The sequence below is a fragment of the Sinohyriopsis cumingii genome, chromosome 9 (assembly GCF_028554795.1).
Source record: "Sinohyriopsis cumingii isolate HCF-2022 chromosome 9, ASM2855479v2, whole genome shotgun sequence".
NCBI classification, from domain to species: Eukaryota; Metazoa; Mollusca; class Bivalvia; order Unionida; family Unionidae; genus Sinohyriopsis; species Sinohyriopsis cumingii.
The window spans coordinates 24,236,974-24,257,994 of record NC_142969.1 but is presented as its reverse complement, the minus strand read 5'-3'; the positions used below and the strand labels follow the sequence as shown (position 1 = coordinate 24,257,994).

The 21,021-nt window shown below is 33.0% G+C and overlaps 1 protein-coding gene across 1 annotated transcript in view; it reads right to left on the bottom strand.

Annotated features, from left to right (window-relative positions):
* Window positions 1–563: 563 nt before the first annotated feature.
* LOC149791404 (transient receptor potential cation channel subfamily M member-like 2) overlaps window positions 564–21,021 on the bottom strand; it is a 164,386-nt gene continuing 143,928 nt past the window's right edge. The window contains exons 29-32 of the mRNA XM_089971350.1: window positions 19,625–19,754; window positions 16,499–16,682; window positions 8,552–8,636; window positions 564–6,318 (exon numbers count right to left, since the gene is read on the bottom strand). Coding sequence (XP_089827476.1) covers window positions 6,314–6,318; window positions 8,552–8,636; window positions 16,499–16,682; window positions 19,625–19,754 — 404 coding nt within the window. The 3' untranslated portion in view covers window positions 564–6,313. The remainder of the gene's footprint in view (window positions 6,319–8,551; window positions 8,637–16,498; window positions 16,683–19,624; window positions 19,755–21,021) is intronic.

Below are 21,021 nucleotides of genomic sequence, written 5' to 3'. Positions count from 1 at the left end.
ACACAGGTGTCAGTGTTTGCTGTATAAATGGATTAGCCTTTTTATTCAGCCAAAGTGTATCTGTGGTCATATTATGGGAGATATCAAGGGATTCCAGGTTATGACCTGACCACAAACTCATGCTATATAGGGTCTGGTGTTGTTTTAATAAGGACAAACTCAAGGACCTAAGGTTGTTGTACTATTTCTTTTTTTTGTAATGTCAAGTCAGTGTATAATAGTTTAGGAGTGAGAATATGAACATTTTCTCAGTTATTACCCTAGGGTGAGTCCCGAAGGGGCAGTAAGAGACACGAAGATAAATCTTGATTGCCTAAATTACATTGCTTTTTTAGGTACCAACATATATGGCGTGAATACCAATGAGTTCCAATAATATGACAAAGATAATAGACTGAAGGGATAGGAGAAGATACAGAGACATTACCAATGATAAATGTTGGTTTGAAATAAATGTAAGGTCAGGTAATGCCAAGTAATGGATGATACCCAAGGTTAATTCAAAGCTAGATACTGGCACCCTAGTGATTGAGCAAATAATCCTATCTAAATATGTAGAAATGAGGAGGTCGATGTGTCTTCCTCACCTCCCTTCTCTCCCTTTTGTGAGATTCGCTTTGTTGAGTAAAAAGTGATAACTGCTATCTAAATATTTAGTCACGCATGCTACATCACATTCTTACTGATCTATAAATAGTTCACACTGAGTTGTCGCAATATATGTGCTTCTGACAACATTATGCTCGTGAAGTCTAAAACTTTACCCTGTGGAAGTGGGTAGGCACATATGTAACATGGTTAACAGTTGGAACGTAGCTGAATCGATACATGTGTTCTAACTAAAACTAATTTAAGCAATTACTAGTATGAGACCGAAAACTCATTTTTTAGTTAGACATTTTATTTTTCTTCGATACAGATATGTTAGTAAGATGATACCAGGGTGTTAGTATGCTGGCTTGTATTAAACATTATAGGTCAGTCAAGAATGTGTCCAACTGTTCTTGAAAATTACATAATTCTATTTCAGAACATTTTGTAAATGAGATTAAGTCATATCAAAACATAAACTGGACTTATTTATGTTAAGCATTTTAAACAAGCACTACATCTATCAGCATGCAACATCTATCCTGAAAAAAGAGTATTAAATACGTCCAAATCTGTCACGATTTCATGAATTTCATCATAGTACTTATTAATAGTTAAGCTCTATGATAATAAAAAAGTTTCATTTATTGTTTCCAAGCACGTTAATTCTTGCTACAATTTGTGACTAAAAATGTGTAGAAAGGTTGAAGCAATTTATGTTAATATGTTCATATAAATACAGCAAAGTCTCACAGATATAATGTGCATGCTCATGAAATCCAACGAAAATAATTTCACTGTAACAATCTAATAGTTTGCCTTGAAGAGTCCAATTAGTTTCCAAGAAGGGCAGGATAAACTGTGTCACTCACTCTCAATATTTGCGAACGTTGTAACAATTATTGCACTAGAAGTACTAACCATATTATATAACAGGATTTGACTCAAACGTTTTGCAACCTTGTCATATTCCACTTCGATACTAACATAATTGCAATGCAGGTTTCATCATCTGATCAAATAACTTGTGAACAAATTAACATGTATGACTACATTGTTATCTGGAATGATTTTTCATGATATTGCTCCCATTAAACTTTCATGTATATTTATTCTGTACCATTACTTACAATACTGTCTTTATATAGACATATCATATCCTAACTTATATATGCATGTTTATGCATACGAAAACTATTACATATACTGAACATATGTCAAAGTCAAAGCACATTACTGCATACACAAAAAGGTTAGGAAAATCAACAAGTAACAAAAACAAATAATAGGAGTGTCTCAATATATCAGAATAAAGACAGCAAATGGGACAATCCAGTTAAAATATCTCTACTTGTCCACACTCTGTGAGATACTAAAACAAAAGCAAACGAAACCGTGAAACAACCACACAAAGTATTGTTACATTAATAACATTCATAATTATATGGGGCCCGGAAATTCTTACAACGGCAGCCAATGAATGATAGAAACACGACGGAAATATTCCATGGCGTTATTTGAATCATTATAATGTACAGAACATGATATGTTAATATACTGACGTCGTTACAATAATACACTGCATATACTGAATGTAAAGTGTAAGATGTAATAATAGTTTATTTGTCATGATCATCAGATTTAATCATTTATCTGACTTAAAATTAAAACATAATTACACAATACCATATTCGGAATAGTAAGCAATCATCCAGTAATCTTCTCAGATGTCCATCATATACTAGTATGGCGAATAAAAATCTCGTATATCCCAACATCCAGACAACAAGAAGATATCATGGGCCAAACGCAGACACATATAAGTAATACTCTAGCTTTGTACCTAGTTACACTGAAGACTTGCTATATTTAATTTTTTTTCTATCACTATAATTTGTACCTATTATGCAAGATAATAACCGTTTTCTTTTAGAACTTTGCATACACTGTACATTTATTGATCAACTTTCTAATTTAGTAGACTTCGTATTCAGACCTGACACATAAAACTAGTATATGATGGTTGTTGATACAGTTTGCCTAATTATTTATGATAGTAAATATGAATGTTTGCTATATTTAGAGTCAAAATAAATGTCATGTAAAGGTGTAAAATTGGACTTCAGCCATACTGTATATCAGAATCAAACATATTACACAAGTGCTAATTTCAAATATGACTTACACAGTTATTTAATGTATGTCTCTTAAAATCCTTGCTGAACAAAATACTATAATTATTTCACTAGTGTCATAAATTTTATTTGTCATTTGGGATGAGCACAATTTGAAGAATCTTCTCATAACTTTATAGGCAGCTTATGATGAAGTGAAATAACTTCTAAGCACATAATTGCATTTAAATTGCTGCAGCATGTTGCATGTAACCATATGGTGTACCTTAAGGATGAAAGGGATAGTTTTATTACTCAGAATGCGCATATTCACGCTTTAATTTCTCAGATATGTCACAGTAAAAATTGCATACTTAGACTAGGTGTTCCAGGGCTGCCTAAACATTCAATGGCATCCAGAGGAAACACACATAAAAGGATTCCAACTGGTTTTGTCCCTACCCTACTCACCCCACAACCCGATAGTTTGGTCCTTTCAAATAAAGGTCCTTTTCGTACAAGTCTCTGATTAGTTAGTATAATCACTTTCTAACTACTGAATAATATATTCTAGAACATATTGTTTCAGTAGACACTATTAAATCTGAATTAAAAGCTTGGTAATTGTAGTCGCATGTTTTATACTGTCAACTAGTACCAATAATATTGTTTCATAGATCATTAACTTCTTCTCGGTGTCAATCGGCTTATTTTTTAATTCCAACTGCATATATTTTTGCGACATAATTGGATTTCTTATCTAGTACTTTCTTCCACACTATCATTAGTGAGGCCTGCAATATATTTCACATAAAGTCACTCTGAAGTGAATATATAAAACTACTGTATGTCAAGTGAGTTGCTGCTTGCAAACTTTAGAAAATGAATAAATAAACATTGTTGCAGACCATAAAATACCACAAATGGAAATCAACAACTGTCCATCTTTAATGCTATACTAACCAATCATGTATTACATTACACCAGTATAATTGGGATTTCAGACTGGTACATAAGTAATTTTGCCATTACAAATTGAAAATTATCCTAAATATTGTACCAGTTCACCAGATCCGTAACTACGTTATGCACATGCACAAGGAAAAGTCCGGAATACATAGAAAAGGACTTAGATGTTATCATTAAAAATTACAATAGTGAATTTAAGCCAAAGTACAGAATTCTCAAATAACTGTCACATCGAATACTTAATATGCATCTAGGGCACTAAATTAGGCATCTATGTTGGGACTCAGGATAAGCCTGAATGTTCCCACATTCTTACTTTGAACTCCCGTTGGAGTTCTCCCTCATTATAGTGAAGTCCTATCTTTTAATGTACTAATATGTAATTGATTCTTTTCTCATGGCTCACTATTATCAATATCGCTTAAATATAAACCTAGTGTTCTGAAACCTTGACAATTTGTAACCATAATTAAAACAAAATTACAATTTGGAACATTTGTACTAACACTACCACAACCAATACTACTACTACTACTACTACTACTACTACTACTACTAATAATAATAATAATAATATTATTATTATTAATAATGTTGATAATAATTATAATATTAATATTAATAATAATAATAATAATAATAATAATAATAATAATAATAATAATAATAATAATAATAAATAATCATTCTGGCGAAAAACTGGACTGAAATGAGCTGAAACTAACTGATACAGATTTTACAAACATTATGTAATATTGACGTTTCCACTGATGACTTTTCAATAAATATATTTTGAATAATAAACAAAATCTGAGAGAGAAGAACTTGGTAATACAAATTTTAAAGAAATTAACGAACATTTACATGGACTGAAAACATTAATCTCACACGAGTCTATCTTCAATTATAAACACTCAAACAGTTTAAGTCAAATTATAGTGTATCAAAGTTATAAAATAAACATTCGTCAAAATGAACTTCAGACATATATTTATTCTGTTCTACAGTGTTTTTCTTTACATTGGGTTACAGTTTGAAAGATAAAGAATTTTCGCTTCACTGGTTATCTTTTATATTTTGGTTATTGAAATAACGAAGACGAACCCCCATCTTCCAACTTGTATATTTTAAGACAAGTGGAAATAACGTTAAATTCCACTTTTGTGGTGCAAGATGGATGGGTGTAATTTGGGTTATAGATTTTACAGTTTATCCTTACTTCAGATGTGCACTTGCAAGAGACTGCTGTCACTACTTGACCATTTAATTCGTCGACCTCAAATGTAAATTGGAAAAAGTAAGCCAATAACATTTTAAAACTTTTTATGTTCTTTAGTTACTGTCTTGCACTTTCAAACGTTCATTTTACATCTTGTGGCAAATATTTATTTTACTTAGTCTGATAGCTGTTAAAATTATTGTACTTTGGACAAGCTCAAGCTATTGTGATGAACGGTCTGTCTTAGTAGTTCAGGAGTTTCGTAATTACAACATGTCAATAAATATTATTCACAGTACTTTAAAACTTCATGCAGGAGTCAAACAATCTTTCAACTGCGATTGTTGCCAATGCAAATAACTTCACCTTATGCAAAGCCCGTTCCCAGGAATACATAAAAACTGAAGAGCAGAATCGTCACAGACAGAAGCAAATAAATCAACTCTAATATGAATCTTACAAACAAGTATGTTGTACCTCGACACAAATGATACTTGTTTAAAAGGGTGAATACAAAAATACCTTGCAGTTATCAATGCCAAACAAAATTTCTTTACAGAGACATAACTTTAAGATTCCATGCATAATCGAAACATTTAAATATTAATTAATTTTAATCATACTTGTTAGTGATAAATAAGATCCAATAATTGAAATTGAATGCAAATAAATAAATGGAAAACAGCAAACCTCATCTACCGGTTAACAAAATAATGTTATAACATAACTTTAAACTTTATTTTATTTCATAAACAGCAATGGTGAAAACATGCACTCCGTTATTAAAATTCCAATACTGTATTTTATTTTCCTATGACAGTATGTGTTCCCTCGCCATCAAGGGGACCCCAGTTAAAGTAAAGACCAATACAAACAATTTTCCTATGGTTAAGTGCTCTTAATGTATAAACCACTTATGGTACGCTTTGAATTCAGGGTCACTCGAAGATTGGGAAATTATAAAAGAACCTTATGCACCTTGCTTGTGGACAAACAATGTTTTAAGTGCCTTTGGTAGATGGTGCATTATGAACACAGATGGAAAATGACTATTTTACCACTCCAATGCATATGGGTGTGGAAAAATGAAAACAATATGGTAATCTTATATGTCCAAAATAATCTACACTTGAATGGTATTGTCGGTCTCGTTTAGTAATGTATAGGTTATCATTAGCAATGCTTGATTTACGGATTCCTTGTAAAGTAATAATCAGCTTTCATTCTAGTCAATGTTGCATAAGAAACCGACCGTCTTTCTATAATGCTCTTGATTGGGAAAACCATGGAATTTTGGATTTAGTATCTTTAGAAGGCGCCATCCAACTTCTCTTTAGCAGGCTACGTCAGAATGTAACTTGTATGAGCAATATGGAGTACTGGGTCAAGTAGTTAAACATGCTCTCAGGAGACTGGAGCACTAGCCTGGAAATAGATGTTACGCTGTACATTAATTTAACATATCTGTATAATATTCACTTAAAATGTGTAGATATTATTATCACATTTATTTAACCGTCACCAACAGTTATTAAACAATAGTGCACAGAGTCCAATGAAAATATTTCAAAGTTATTACTTGTATCGGAAAATAAGAAAAAAAATACTCATAAATAAATTCAGTAAGAAAATCGGTAGCTATGGTACAGAAGTCCTGGGAACAGTCATTTACAAAGCATTTTCCTTTAACTGATCACTCACACATAAGTATCTACTCCATGCTATGCGATCATGCCTTTTAGCACAACATTAGAAATTGTCTGTGTTAGCAGTGGCAACAAAGCATAAACACATTATACAAAATGGGGTCCATACCATTTGGAATCGTGTGACCTTTGTTCCGACAATTTGACCACTTCACAAAATCATCAGCACTTTTCACTGTATCAGCCTTGGCGATGTGAGAAAAGTTTCATTGTTCTAAATTACCTCAAGCTTTAACTATGCGTGAAGTAGGAATAACGAATTAATCAATATCTGCAATTTGTTTTCTAAATAGTTTAATCACTACAAATGTAACTGGAGATATCTGATCTAGCAGATAAAGCTAAGGATTTAAAGGCTGTGATAAATGACTAAATGGAAATTATTGACGATAACATAGTTGCAGCATATCAATAATAGAGACATGCGACATCATTTAATGCATGTGATCAAATACGTGTTGGAAGCTTTAATCACAACACTGAGAAACAGTTTATATGTATGACTAGAAATAATACACTAGACTGAAGAGCTGTACTAAAGTGGACTACATGTACAGTATTTCAAAATGTTGCATTTGCAGTATATCACTTTTAGTCCACGAAGAACTACGACAGGGGATTTTAAACAAAATCTACATAATTCACATTTAATCTTTGTAATAACCCAATATAAGCTAAATTTTAGCAATGTATGTTACATGCATATGCTGCAAGCATTTAGTTGTGTATAATGTGAAGTAATATTGCATCAGTTATTACCATATTTTAATTGATGTCAATTCAATTAAAGGAAACATGTTTGGGAAAGACAACTACTAATAAGCAAGCACGACAGAAGATATTTTGGTTACTTCCCCTGTTTTGCAAACAAAGAATGCCCGAGAGGGGTCAGCTACGGCAGAAACTACTGAAATAATTGACATAAACAAGATATTTGATTTATATCCTAACATCGCTACAAACGGAAATACGTTGATACAGCATGGATGCCAGCGACGGTATCATGCAATTGGAGAAACGTTGGTTCGATATGCAAGTTTTAAGTCACAAAATTCGATAAGCTGAGTCAAATGTTAATGTCTAAAGAATATGAACGTTAAAGCATGCCCAGTAATTTTTAAAATCAAAGCTTTCACTTGAGTGTTGGTTTCTGTTAATATTGTCGTTCGTTATTTATTGACATCATAGATTAAGCATATATTTGTAACGAATGGAACTATGTAATGATGAAAGCAACATATCATATCACTATAAAACAGTTTCATAAAAATCAAGTAATTAAACTTGACAATAATGGCATAGTTCATATGTCACATAACTGTTCACTAGTTCAAGATTATATTTGATCTGCTTGTGAAAGTTAGAAAGGTTGCACTGAACATTTATATGTGAGTGTGGTATTATTTATTATACATCAATACGAATGGTTATTTGTCTTTCTCCTATTCCATGGATATAAAATATGACTTTCTTAACGCAATACCTCACACTAAAAGTGCAAAAACATCCATTGTAATTTTTTTCCAAATATTTATAAAGTGTGCACACAATTGACATATGCCAAGATTATAAACATAATGATTTAGTTTGTCACTGAGATATATAAAACATTGTGCAATTAAATCAATAGAAAGGTAGCAGAGGATTTTGACTTTACGAATACATCAAAATCAAGCCAGATTGCCAATGTGACTGCATAATGATGTCGGCTGAAGTACAACAGCAGTTCTGGAAGGTATCAAGGAAACATCATATAACAAAACACGAAGAATTTGTGTTTGTAAAATAACATTATTTATGTAAATTAGAATATGTAAGCTACAGATATCTAACCGATGAATTTTAATTTAAATGCTTTTAAAATATTTTAAGCATTTATCATACATTTGATAACAAAAATAATTATAATAATGCAACCAATACTATGAACGAATATTAATAGAGAAAAATACCCTCGACTCTTTCACCAGTTTCCTCAGGACTGGTCTGCTCAGTTTCCGGTTGATGTTTTTTAAGTGTGTCAACGATCCATTGTAACTAAACAAAAAAAGACGTTTTTTTTACCATTTAATTCAGGAAAATATATTTTCACCCTGCTATTGTAATAAATTTCTATTTTTGTGTGTTAATAGTGTGTGTGAGTAATTCTTTTCATTTTTTGTTTTTGTCTGCAAATTATTTAAGATTTATGATCTGGGTGGAAGTCCGATATATTTGAAATATAAACAGACATACACATTCCAGGAAATATAAATACTACAATAGCAAAACTCTGGAGTTTCCAAAACACTTGTATAAAAGTCAATTATATTTGAAACCTTCCATGACTCCGTTGTCATCAACATATACTTCTCCCCGTGTGTTTGAAAACTGCTGACAAGATAATCCAAATTTAGGGCTGAAATATGTTTCTTTGATAATATTTACCTAATTGCATGTGTTAGAAGGTGTGCCGTTTTACATGACTTTGTATGTGAGCCTAATGGACACAAGTGGGACTCATATTAACTTTATTGATATTTGAGGTCCTTGAAATTAACCCGATGAATTATTGGGAAGACCTGCTTATGTAAATATGAAGGTACACATCTTGTAGATTCAGCTATACCTTAAATTCTTGAGGTTTTTCAGTATATATGTGGGTGTTACTAGCTAATCACTTGCTATGGGGAATAGCACACTTGTTGACAAAAACGATTTTGCTGTCTTATGAATAAAATGCTTGAGCAGCAGAGATATTAATCGCTGCCAAATAACCTGACTGGATTGTATTTATCAATGAATTATGAAAGGTGTGACGTGAAGTCTTAAGGAAATGAGTGATCAATTCTGCACACATTCGACGACATCCACTTGAGAATCAACGAAGCCTACAAAAACGAACGGACATTCAAATATGAATTAAATGATATATCTGCTTTCTTTGAAACATTTAACATAGCACGAACAAGCATTAGTTGGCAGTCTTAGCATTTTTAAATATTATCAACATCCCTATACACCTACATGTTTCACCGAGAACTGTTAACACACACGCACATAAACTGTATTTCTATAAAATCTATTGTACAGTGCATTATAGTTTAAATTTGACGTGTGTGTGATTTGGGTTTTTAACATACCGTGAACATTGTTTTAGTCATATCGCTACGATGTCTTCCGTGTGGCAGTTTATATTGATGGCTAGACATGTATCATGATGAACCACCCAGTCACATGATCCAGACACCAGGCCGACTGGTCATACCATTCAGCTCGTAATACTGAGGGCCTAGCGAGGCAGCTGTTAGTACCGTTTTATAAATATTTGGTTTGATTCTGCTGGGGTTCGAACCTGCGACCTCCCGCAGTCGAGGCCTTTAATTTTATATAGTTTGTGATAATCTCAGTAGTTCAGTTGGCGTTTGAAGGTAACCAGACTGGCGCTTGTGTTCATATTTGCACTCTTTGAGAATAAACGTGACTGTTATTCAAACTACACAAAAGATCTTGTTACATTTTCCTAAGCATATACAATGATATATGTGCACCTGTATTATTGTACGTACGTTGAAAAAATACAACAGCAACTCAACGTATCAAATGTTGGTTTCCCGGAAGGTAGATGAGAAACTTTCTTCACGGCATGGTTTTACACCTGACCCAAAATAGTGCTGGTTTTGTCAATCTAGTTATCAAATCCATCATGAGGGATAGGCATTTTGTTTCGTTTTGGGTGACACAAGATCGTTACGTGTGTGTGCAAAAAGCGATACAAAGCTGAAAATAGCAGACTTCGCTATTCAACGAAATTTAAAAAAACGATTGTTTGAATATATTATTTACATTGGGGATATAGATCGACATTCATATATTGCCATGATGCCGCGAGGAGTTGTTATATCGACGTACGTCATTTACTTCACATACGGTGCTTGCAGGAATTCTGAAATATAGTTTTACGGAGTAATGCTTTCTTTACACTTGCCTTAGACTGAATAAGAGCTGCATTTTCGCAGATGACCATACAATCTTAATCACGCCTTTACATTATTCTACCTACCAAGAGAGTCATGTTTAATTATTTATACATGAAGTGAAATAATACCTTTAAGACACAATGCTGCTGCTCAGAAATTTGACAATACTCTTTAACAATACTCCTTAAACATTCTCATTCAAGGCAATGATGATTAATAAACTATGTTCTTCATCATACATATTTTTGGCTTACGTCACTTTAAATAGGTTGGGGCCTCGAGTGGCAGAGTGGTCTAAAGCGCTCTCCGTTATGAATCACTGCCATCTCACCTCTGCGTAGGTTTGAGTCTAGGGTTCGGCCAATGTGGGTATGTGAGAAAGCCTGCCAGTAGCTTCTCGTGGGTCGGTGGTTATTTCCGGGGTTTTCCCGGGTTTTCCCTCCACCATTAATACTGGCCGCCATGCATAGCCTATCGTGTGCTGAAAAATAGCGTTAAACCCACTACAACAAGAACAACAACATCGTTCACTTTCATAACCTACAATTAATGCACTTTGCCTACGCTAATAAATCTGATGTATGTTTCCACAGCAGTATTCAGATTACATAACACATCACCCTGACTGTTGTCATCCAGCTTAGTAATCTGTGAAATGGTGGCTGTTCATCTCTGAAAACCATAACCCATAAATGTATGTATATCAGTCAGGTGTATAAACTAACTGTCGATAGGTTCGCATACGATTTAAGCAGGATTGTTTATACACATTAAAGGTTACATGCGTATATCATAACAGAGTTAAGGGAATAAAAAAATCTTCTTTCCAACTATCACTTGTAATGGCAGGTTAGGAATATAAATGCCTGTCTCACGATATGACAGATTAAATGAGGCAGCAATACAATTGGAGTATGACTTCTGAGATGTCCTCTTGAGAATATGATTATATCTCTTATAAGTTTCTGTCAGCAAGGGTCTCCTCAGTGGGACTGAAGCGTTGCTTATCTTGCTGACATACAAGTAGGGTGACAGGTCAAGGAAGAGCAAATAGATATGTTGCAAATGGATAGTTCATTCCGTCCATGCTTGTTACTCTTTCCTGTCCATACAAATGAGACGTTAACACTCCCAATCTGTAATATGTCTGATTACGCAAATTACTCTAGCGATTGTGAGTTTTGAAGAAGAGTTGGATTTAAGGTAGATGGATTTATCATCGTGAGTGGAAATGCCTGTTGATCTGCAGATATTGAATTTGTCCTTTTAAGAAGTACAAGATGTTAGGGACTGGACAAGACTATGATTGTTTGATATAAAGATCAGTTGTCTTGGTTACGAAGTCAGCAAATACAGAAATTGTATAGGTGATCAATGATGTAGCAGCAGGACAAAAACAACTGAAAGCATAATTCAGAAGTTTTCCTAAACTGATACGCATAGGACATAGTCTTTCCTGTACGCTTGGAAAAGGAAGTGGGTAATAAATGTATGCCTTCAAAGTTATGGGTATGGGTAACAAAGAATCCTCTTGGGATTCAAACAACGAATGGTGTGGATAAACAGTAATCGTATATGATAAACGATGGTATGTAGCTGTTCATATTATGAAGTATTATTGTCTGATAGTTGACATTGTCTTTGATAATCAGACAATGTCTGATATATGCAACAATTGTCTAAGGAAATGTAAATAGATAAAGCCAGTACTGATATACGATACAGCTATGACCAGTCATGTTAATATCCGATTTATGATTCATGGTGCCTTCACAGGTCAGTACCCAGGGACATTGATCTTGTCATCTGATGCAGTTTCACTGTTTCATGAGGGGCTTAGGATTGGAAGTGATGCAACCAAAATCTGGATATATTCTGCATCTTTGGTCTAGGAATGAGTATGCTGTGAATAATTCACTGTAAGCAGTCTTGGTGTCATTGAAATTAATAAAGACAGTACTTGAACTGGATTGCATGAGGTACTAGAGCAGCTGACATCCCATTTCCAGTATTGGCTATCAAAAGAGAGGTCACCTTACCCAGTTGAGTAATTGCCCATCTCCGTTGGATATAACATACAATACAACTAAAATCTTAAGGTAAGAATACACACCCTTACAATATTTGGTGACATTATTTACTATATTTACTAAACAAAATTTCGTGCTACGTCATCCTAAGATTCTTAAATGAATTAAATTAAACAACATCTGCCTCATTGGCTGGAAGTTATATTATACACACAAAATATGTTCCACTGTCAGTGGACACCCTGACATGGCTGATTGACCTGTATGTATACGTGTGTTTAATAAAGCCTTGTATGGTCATAATATACCTCTCATGAAGATAATGCTGACAGTTGCTATTTCATTAAAATTGTATCATTTAAATATGCAAGTGTTATATAGGTTTCTTTCCCATTAAGACTATCTTTAGTAAATGCATTTCTATGTTGTTTTAATCACGCAAAAGTGAAAACCAATAGCGCAAGGAGCAATCTCAATTCATTTTGAGACCATAAACAATCTTTGTGAAAAGCGATAAAATATAAATGGAAATTGTCTGAAAATGGATTTAAAACTGAAAGTAAACGAAATACAACTTTAATATAAAGACAGATTTTGGTAGTCTTTGATGATACAAAACATATGTTACATATGTTTCTTTCTGTACAGACATATAAAACAGAAGTTCAAAGATATAAAATCCTTCTCGCAAATGTTTGTTGCACATAAACTGCGATTGTTAAGAATGTAGAAGATTTCTCGATTGGTTTATAGTGCTATCGTTGTTAATAGAATAAACGAGCACAATCCATACACTTAGCAAGACTATGGTTCGTACCGATATGTTGTCAGAGAAATTTATGCAATTGTCAAAGACTTTTAAGGGAAAATACATTTCAATCGATATAATGTATCTAAACATATTCACAAGAGAAATGTAGATTATTTTTAAACAACTGCACAATTCTCTGTTAAGAGGAATTTTCAACAGGTATCATATTTACCTATGTTTTGATCCTGCATCTCATCCCGAAAGTTCACTTGTAATTGGTGTATTTATTTTTCTTTCAGCATGTTGAATATGACCACATTAAAGATGCTTCTTAGGTTGACCTTTTATATTTTCACATTATATTTCTATACAGACATCCACTAATGGCTTTATTGTTTGAAACAGTTTTTCATATCAAGACTTAGAATCTGGTATTGCTTTTTCTAATGTAATTTTTCTTGTAAGTCTGATTATTTTAATTATAATATAAGTCTCTGTGAATCAGTCAGACATATGAAGTTGCCACGTTATCAGGTGAATTTCCTGCCAAAACTGCTGAAAGGTTAGAAGATAAATAAGTGCCCTGTCAGCTAAATCATCTGGCAAGAAGGTATGAACTACTGACGCATTTGAACAAAACACCATATAAATTTAAGCAAGTTAGCGTTTCTTGTATTGCTCTACGTATGACATTCTCGACTTTGTTATTCGGCTTCGTGTTCTGTTTCAAATCATTTGTTTACTTTAAGATATTGTACCATTTAAGTACATATTTGAAGGGTGCTTTAACATGCCTGACGCTTTTCGAAACCATAAGTAATGACAAAATGTATTGGCATCAAAGACAATACTGCCACTTTCACGTGTCCCACTTACATGGAGAATCATTAAATAGAAAATGCAAATAATGTCGCCGAGAAAACATTTCATTTTATATTGATATTTCACCCGATGTGGAGCTTGATGGCTCTATAGACCGATTGACCCGATTTTCGTAAATGACTAACCACAGTCCTTTTATATTCTGCACTACATTATTTCACAAAGGATTCAGTTATCATCTTTTCTATCCAAACTAATTTGTGAATTTAGGGGGTTCAATTTGAAATGTGTGATTTTCTAGTCTACGGTAGCAATCCTTCAGATATCTGATTCATGCTATCTGGTTATGACGATTCTCTATCGACTTCACATCTTCTCACACGAATTTGCATTTCTTTCTTTTTCATTTTGGTTGCTAGATTCATCAAAACGAAATACAGATGAGACATTAATTTTGTCAGTACATTTTTAATGTTTTTGCAATATAAATGACGCACACCCATAAGCGATGTTTTCCTATCTCCATATGAAATCACTGATGTCATGGAACTGTTTGTAAACATGGCATGGACGAGTTTGCTAACATCTTCCTCAGGTTTATAGGAAGATTTGTATCTGAAATTAATACAATTTCCAAGTGAGAACAAAATCATTTTTCTACAAAGCTCTTAGTACTTTGTTGTTAGATTTTAGCTTAGGTGTACATTTTGTAGTTGAAGGAGTTTGTGTTGGGCTCATAATGAACAACATCGTAGATAACAATCCTCTTAGTGGATACTTTATTCCGTCCATCCTAGCTATTCTTGGTGTGAGACTGTAGCATATCGTGCCTACCAACAAAATATTTAATTCATTCTGGTAAGCATAGAACATTTATTTCATGTTATTTTTGTCTCCTTTAAATACTCGTATCATTTGTATACTTATTCTTTAGCAGCCATCTTGTCTCAGTTAGATCCACATCCAACTATTATCAAGCAGTACAGAAACCTAAATTGTGGCCGGGTGCTCATGAGCCGAAGTTATAAGCCGCCCAGCTAAAAGCTTTAAATAGAGAAAATATATGACTCACCACGGATGTCAAAGATTTAAATTTTCTTACACAACGTTTGTGATCTACTTCACAGAACATTGTACTGGCACTATATTCAACAACAATTTAGGTTCACCGTTCATGACGTAGGCATGGGTTAGGTATATATCCCAAATGTGAGTGGCACAGTACAGACCATTTCTGCAGATTGTTGATATGAGGATGGTAACTCAAACAAAAATAGGCTGTTATGGCTGTTAAAATTACATGTTTTTTAAATCTACTTTCATTCTCTTTAATACCATTGTACATATTTTGGCAGCACATAATGTTTGTAAAGGTTTAAGACATTCTAGTTATACAATGCGAAGGTTTTCATAAAACTCGTAGTCTGGAAAAAATATAAGTTGTAATTTCTGCGGCAAACATTGTGATATTTGCTGCAACAGCAACTGCAATCTTTGTCTTATATATAGGAATGTGTAGGAATTATAGGAGGTCTCATAATGAGATTGATTTTGGTAAGCATATTTGCCCCAACAGTTGGCATTGCATCTCCAAAACGTCATCCTACATTTAAAACAGTATGAAACTTTTAGAAATCGTTAGGTAATTTATTAATCCATAAAATATCCACATGTGTTCGCTTCTGTCGTAGTTTATCCAAAATTGCAATACAAAAACCCCTCTGTAAAAGAATCCCAAGAGAAAACAAAATGCTTTAAAAAAATTGAAGATGTTATAATAAGTGTAAAATCTAACAGCTGGTTGACAGAACATTTTATCAGAAGAACCGGACTCAACATCTCTCTTTAGGTCATAAATATTAACAAATGCCATATATAACGATATTTGGTTGTAATTTAACCATCACCAATATCGCAAATTGTTACTTCACTCTTAGCGGAGCCTTCAGCATGAGAGAATTTGGTAAAGATCAAATATTATTTGTCTTTTAATGAAAATGCTGCGAATTTGTATTAAGAATTCAGCAGTATTAGCATAATTGATCTCTGCTGCTTCTACAATATGATAATTGCAAATGCTTAGAAGTGGAATTAACGTTTTCGGTAGTACGAGGCATGGAATGTGCATGTCCATCTAAAGGAATGCCATTCTCACGTGACTTACACCTTTGCAACTATATCTTAATTATTTTGTCTGTTAGAACCAGCCAAAACAATTCGGCAACTGGATTTGTAAGGTAAAGGTATTCTACAAATATATTAAGGATTAGGTTATCTGGTTAGAAAATAAATTCAAGTTTTTCTAAATTAAAAAGACACGTTAATTCTTTTGCTCACCTTTATCTCTATATCCTCCATCCTTTTGTCTAAATGTACTGAACCATATTCAACAACAGTGCTGGATTCTCGTTCAGACCGGTTATCAGCCTGAATAGGGCGATATCGAACATCCTCAACAGCTGCAGTTCCTGCATACTGCTGCTCTTGCAGTTCATCAACTTTGCTCACGAGCTGGTCCAGTCTGATGGTTTCATTTAATAATAGTAATAATAATAATAATAATAATAACAATAATAATAATAATAATAATAATAATAATAATAGTCAAGGCAAAATTAATCTAAATAACATTATCTCGGTAAAATATATTTTTGAGCGACATCTGATAGAAATGACCACCTCTAATTTTTTCACATAGCATATATGCATGGATTGATTTTACCATGCAAAATACGCTGGCTTGAGAATCACCCTGCAATTTATGATCAGAAAAGATGTACATTTTGTTTCCAAAATGAATGACTTTAAAACATACATATAAATACTACGAACCTTAATGTAATTTTTGTATCCACACGTCTTGAGTATAATTTGTTGAGAAGCACATCAAGAAAGGGGAAACCGAGTTTATTTACTATATATAAAGTAAACTGCAGTGGGTACACTATTTTTTATATAAATGACACAATCAACAATTGTAGTGCAACATTCATTAAAAGTCGATATTTTGCTATTATGATCAACTATTCTATCTTTAAGGGTTAGCAACCAATTACGCTTAGTCAGCACACAGGTTGTTTGCTTATCAATCTGTTGAGATCACTCACATAATGTTGATAAGTACCATAAGATCATGTTGAGTCATTTAATTGTATCATGGTGGGTATTGTCCTGTACAATGTTTGTGGATGTAATACAGTTATATACTTTCTTTGAATCAGTTAACCGTATAGTTATTGTATAAAAAACGTCCATATTCTTCTGTGCTTTATCGATGTCACGGTAATTGAAACCTGCACATGAAGAAGAACATGTCATGGTCCGGGCTGTTATGTCCTGTTCAACACGGCACATCTTTTACTTCTTTTTATTTATTAAAGTGAACAATGTCTTATGTTACCGTGGGTAACGTAAGTAAAATTATATATACCCCTCAATATGCATACTATATAGGGTTTTACACAAAGTGCAGATTGTTATGAATGCATATATATCAAATGTAAGGTAAAAAGTTATGTCCAGCTATTGCTTTCGTTATTTGTAGTAGGCATCCTGCAGACAATTAATGAGTCTATTGTTATTGACACAAACGGCAACTGAAGGGACATAGTTTTACAAATATGTTATTAAACATACAAGTTTTGAAAAATTAGCAATGACTGTCACACATTGTCAGTTCAAAGGTTCATATTGTTTGTTGAAAAGTTTTGAAAATTCACATAGTGCTGATAATCTCTAAGTGATCATCTCATTCTTATTTCACTGTAGCTGGAAGAGTACAGGCTTGACTTATTTATCAGTGGTCTTTATCTTTTTTCCCTAAAATGTTTCTTGATCTCCCTAGGTGAATAGATTCTCTAGTTATTATTACGTAGGTATTATTTTGGTTTCTTGTTTTATCGATATTGCTGTATCTAAAACTTGCAAATCTTTGTTTAATGAGTTATTTATGTCACGAATAACATGTATGTCAGTTTATCGTTGCATCTGGCGGGTGCAATGATTGATTTAAGTTATTTAGTTAGGTAATCTAGGTTGTGTTATAAACGTGATTGCCAGGGAAAAGCACCTACAAAACATTTTCATGAACAAATACTAGTTGATGTTTACATTACTATTTTATTTCTCTTGTCGAAAAACCATGTCAGTTTGTTTCTTGTGGTTACAAACATTCACTGGTATCATGTGCACTGCATTGGAATGATAAAAGCAACATACTTTAATTTTATGTATAGACTGTACAGGTACACAGTCTGTGGAATATATATTATTGCTGAACCTGTTTGATTCAGACAGTAACAAAATCAATTGTATACAGCCCAGTGATCAACTCTCTTACCTAAATATATATTTATACAAACGTGATCCAATGTTATAATAACGTACTGAAATCACTGATCAGAGAACGAATTAACGTCAATATTTTTTTATGATGTAAAGCATGTTTATAAAAAACAGAATACATTGCCAACATTATATATATATATTCTTCTGAAAATCGAAACGATAATCCATATTTTGTTTTAAGGGAGCTTTATAAATGATTGACATTACATCTCCCAAACAACGACAAATGCTTTAAATATGTAATTATCACGTGGATTTGTTCATGAACCTAATTAGGGAGCACTCTAGTCTTTAATGATATTCCTTATAAAAAATTAATCAACTACATCTAAATTAGATGGGGAATGGGAAAATCATCTTGATATAAAATGAAATGACATTTCATTTTGAAACTTGCACATCGGAGATTCTAACTGCATTTTCATAAAATAAATATCAACGAAAAGTTTAATTCAGTGGAAAAGGAAAAAACAAACAATACTAATAACTTTCACGCAAATTAAAAAAACATAAAATACGTTAATTTACTTTATTTAGAATGTGGATGTTCTACATCAAGTATCGAGTTATATCCCACTGAAAACTCATACGTTGCGGAACATGTCGTCTGTCTTTTTTATTGCCTATTTACCTTTATTCAGGTTTAAATTTCCAATCATTTTATGTAGACTTATGTGACACATTTGCTTATCCGTAACTGAAATACATATTGTTTGGCTTTCGTGCACACATCCTTCCCATTGGGACCTCTAAACACAATCTTTGCACTTCAGTAAGAACTCTTCACTCTCTGACAATGTGGCAGGTAAGCTCAACGGCTTAACGGTCTAATATTCATCTATTTAAACACAAGTTTATATGATTGATGAAACGTTCCTTAGTTCATAGTCAAATCTGAATGCTTTAGTTTTCGTTGACATTAAGAAACGTACTTGGTGTCCGCAATTATTTTGCACTAGTGAAGATTTTCACAAAGTTTGATATTTCCATGACTGGAGAGTAAAGGTATTTAGGCTAATTACAATGACATTTATATTATGAGATATTGTACTAAATGTATTTGTGCTTTTCTATCTTTAAATTGGATTTGGATATAATAGTAATATCTAAACTCACCGCAGTGTTATTGCTTTTACTCCATTGTCAATACTTTCTAGATCCACTTGCTCGCTAGTAATAAGCGTGCAAGCAATATCACGTTCCAATTCACGTAATTCTTTTCGTTTTTCGTCAGAGATAGGTTGCACTACAAATTAATGAAAGAGAATATTACAATGGTTAACCCAGGTGTATATATGTTATGTATATGTCTACAGATGTAATAACAACCTTGATATCGTTTGTGCTAGCAATCCAAGGATCACTATGCTGTCACCTTGGTAATATTTGATTAACAATTAAAAAGATGGGGAATAATGTCGTTGTTATATGCAAAATATATAAAAGGGACGACACACACACACACACACACACACACACACACACACACACACACACACACACACACACACACGCGCGCGCACACACACACACAAGTACTGGCTGTGAAATAAAGGTAAAACTATATTTTCTGTCTGGCCACAGTTGTGAAGTTGGGAATACAAAATATATAACGCCAAAGTGTCTGTGTGTGATTTGGATTTTTAACGTAGCTTTAACAAGTTTTCAGTCATATTGCTACGATGTCTGCAATGTGGCAGTTCATTGTGATGTCTAGGACTGGAACATCATGCCGCAGACATGTAGCATGATGTTCAACCCAGTCACATTATGCTCACTCCAGGCCGACCAGTCCTAACACTAACATCATAATGCTTAGCGCCAAGCGAGGCAGCTGTTAGTACCATTTTTTATAAGTCTTTGGTATGACTCGGCTGGGGATCGAACCCACGACCTCCCGCATCCGAGACGGGAGTGGTATAACGCAAAATAAAAAGAAAAGGAAACGAACTTTGAGGTAAGGACAACTAATGTCTAACGAGATCTTATTGTTGGTGCTGAAATTTTACAGACTTTTTCTAAAACTATTTTGATCTTAGAGAAACATTATATTATATTATATTATATTATATTATATTATATTATATTATATTATATTATATTATATTTTATTATATTATATTTTATTATATTATATTTTATTGTATTATATTTAATTATATTATATTTTATTATATTATATTATATTATATTACTATTATATTAATATTATATTATATTATATCATATTATATTATATTATATTATATTATATCATATTATATTATATTACTATTTTCTAAAACTGACAAATTTCACCTATGTTAGTCATACACCAACATTGAAGAGAATGGAATAGAAAGATAATGTATGAATCAGTCCGCCATATCCAAAAAGTGGAAAGGGACTACAGGAGCTGGAGGAGGCATACACTAGATAAAGCATGTCTTTTTATCTCAGTAGCTAAAGAGGAGTGAAAAGTTATGTGGAGGAGGATAGGAAAAAGTAGGTATATTACACGCCTTGAGAGGTTC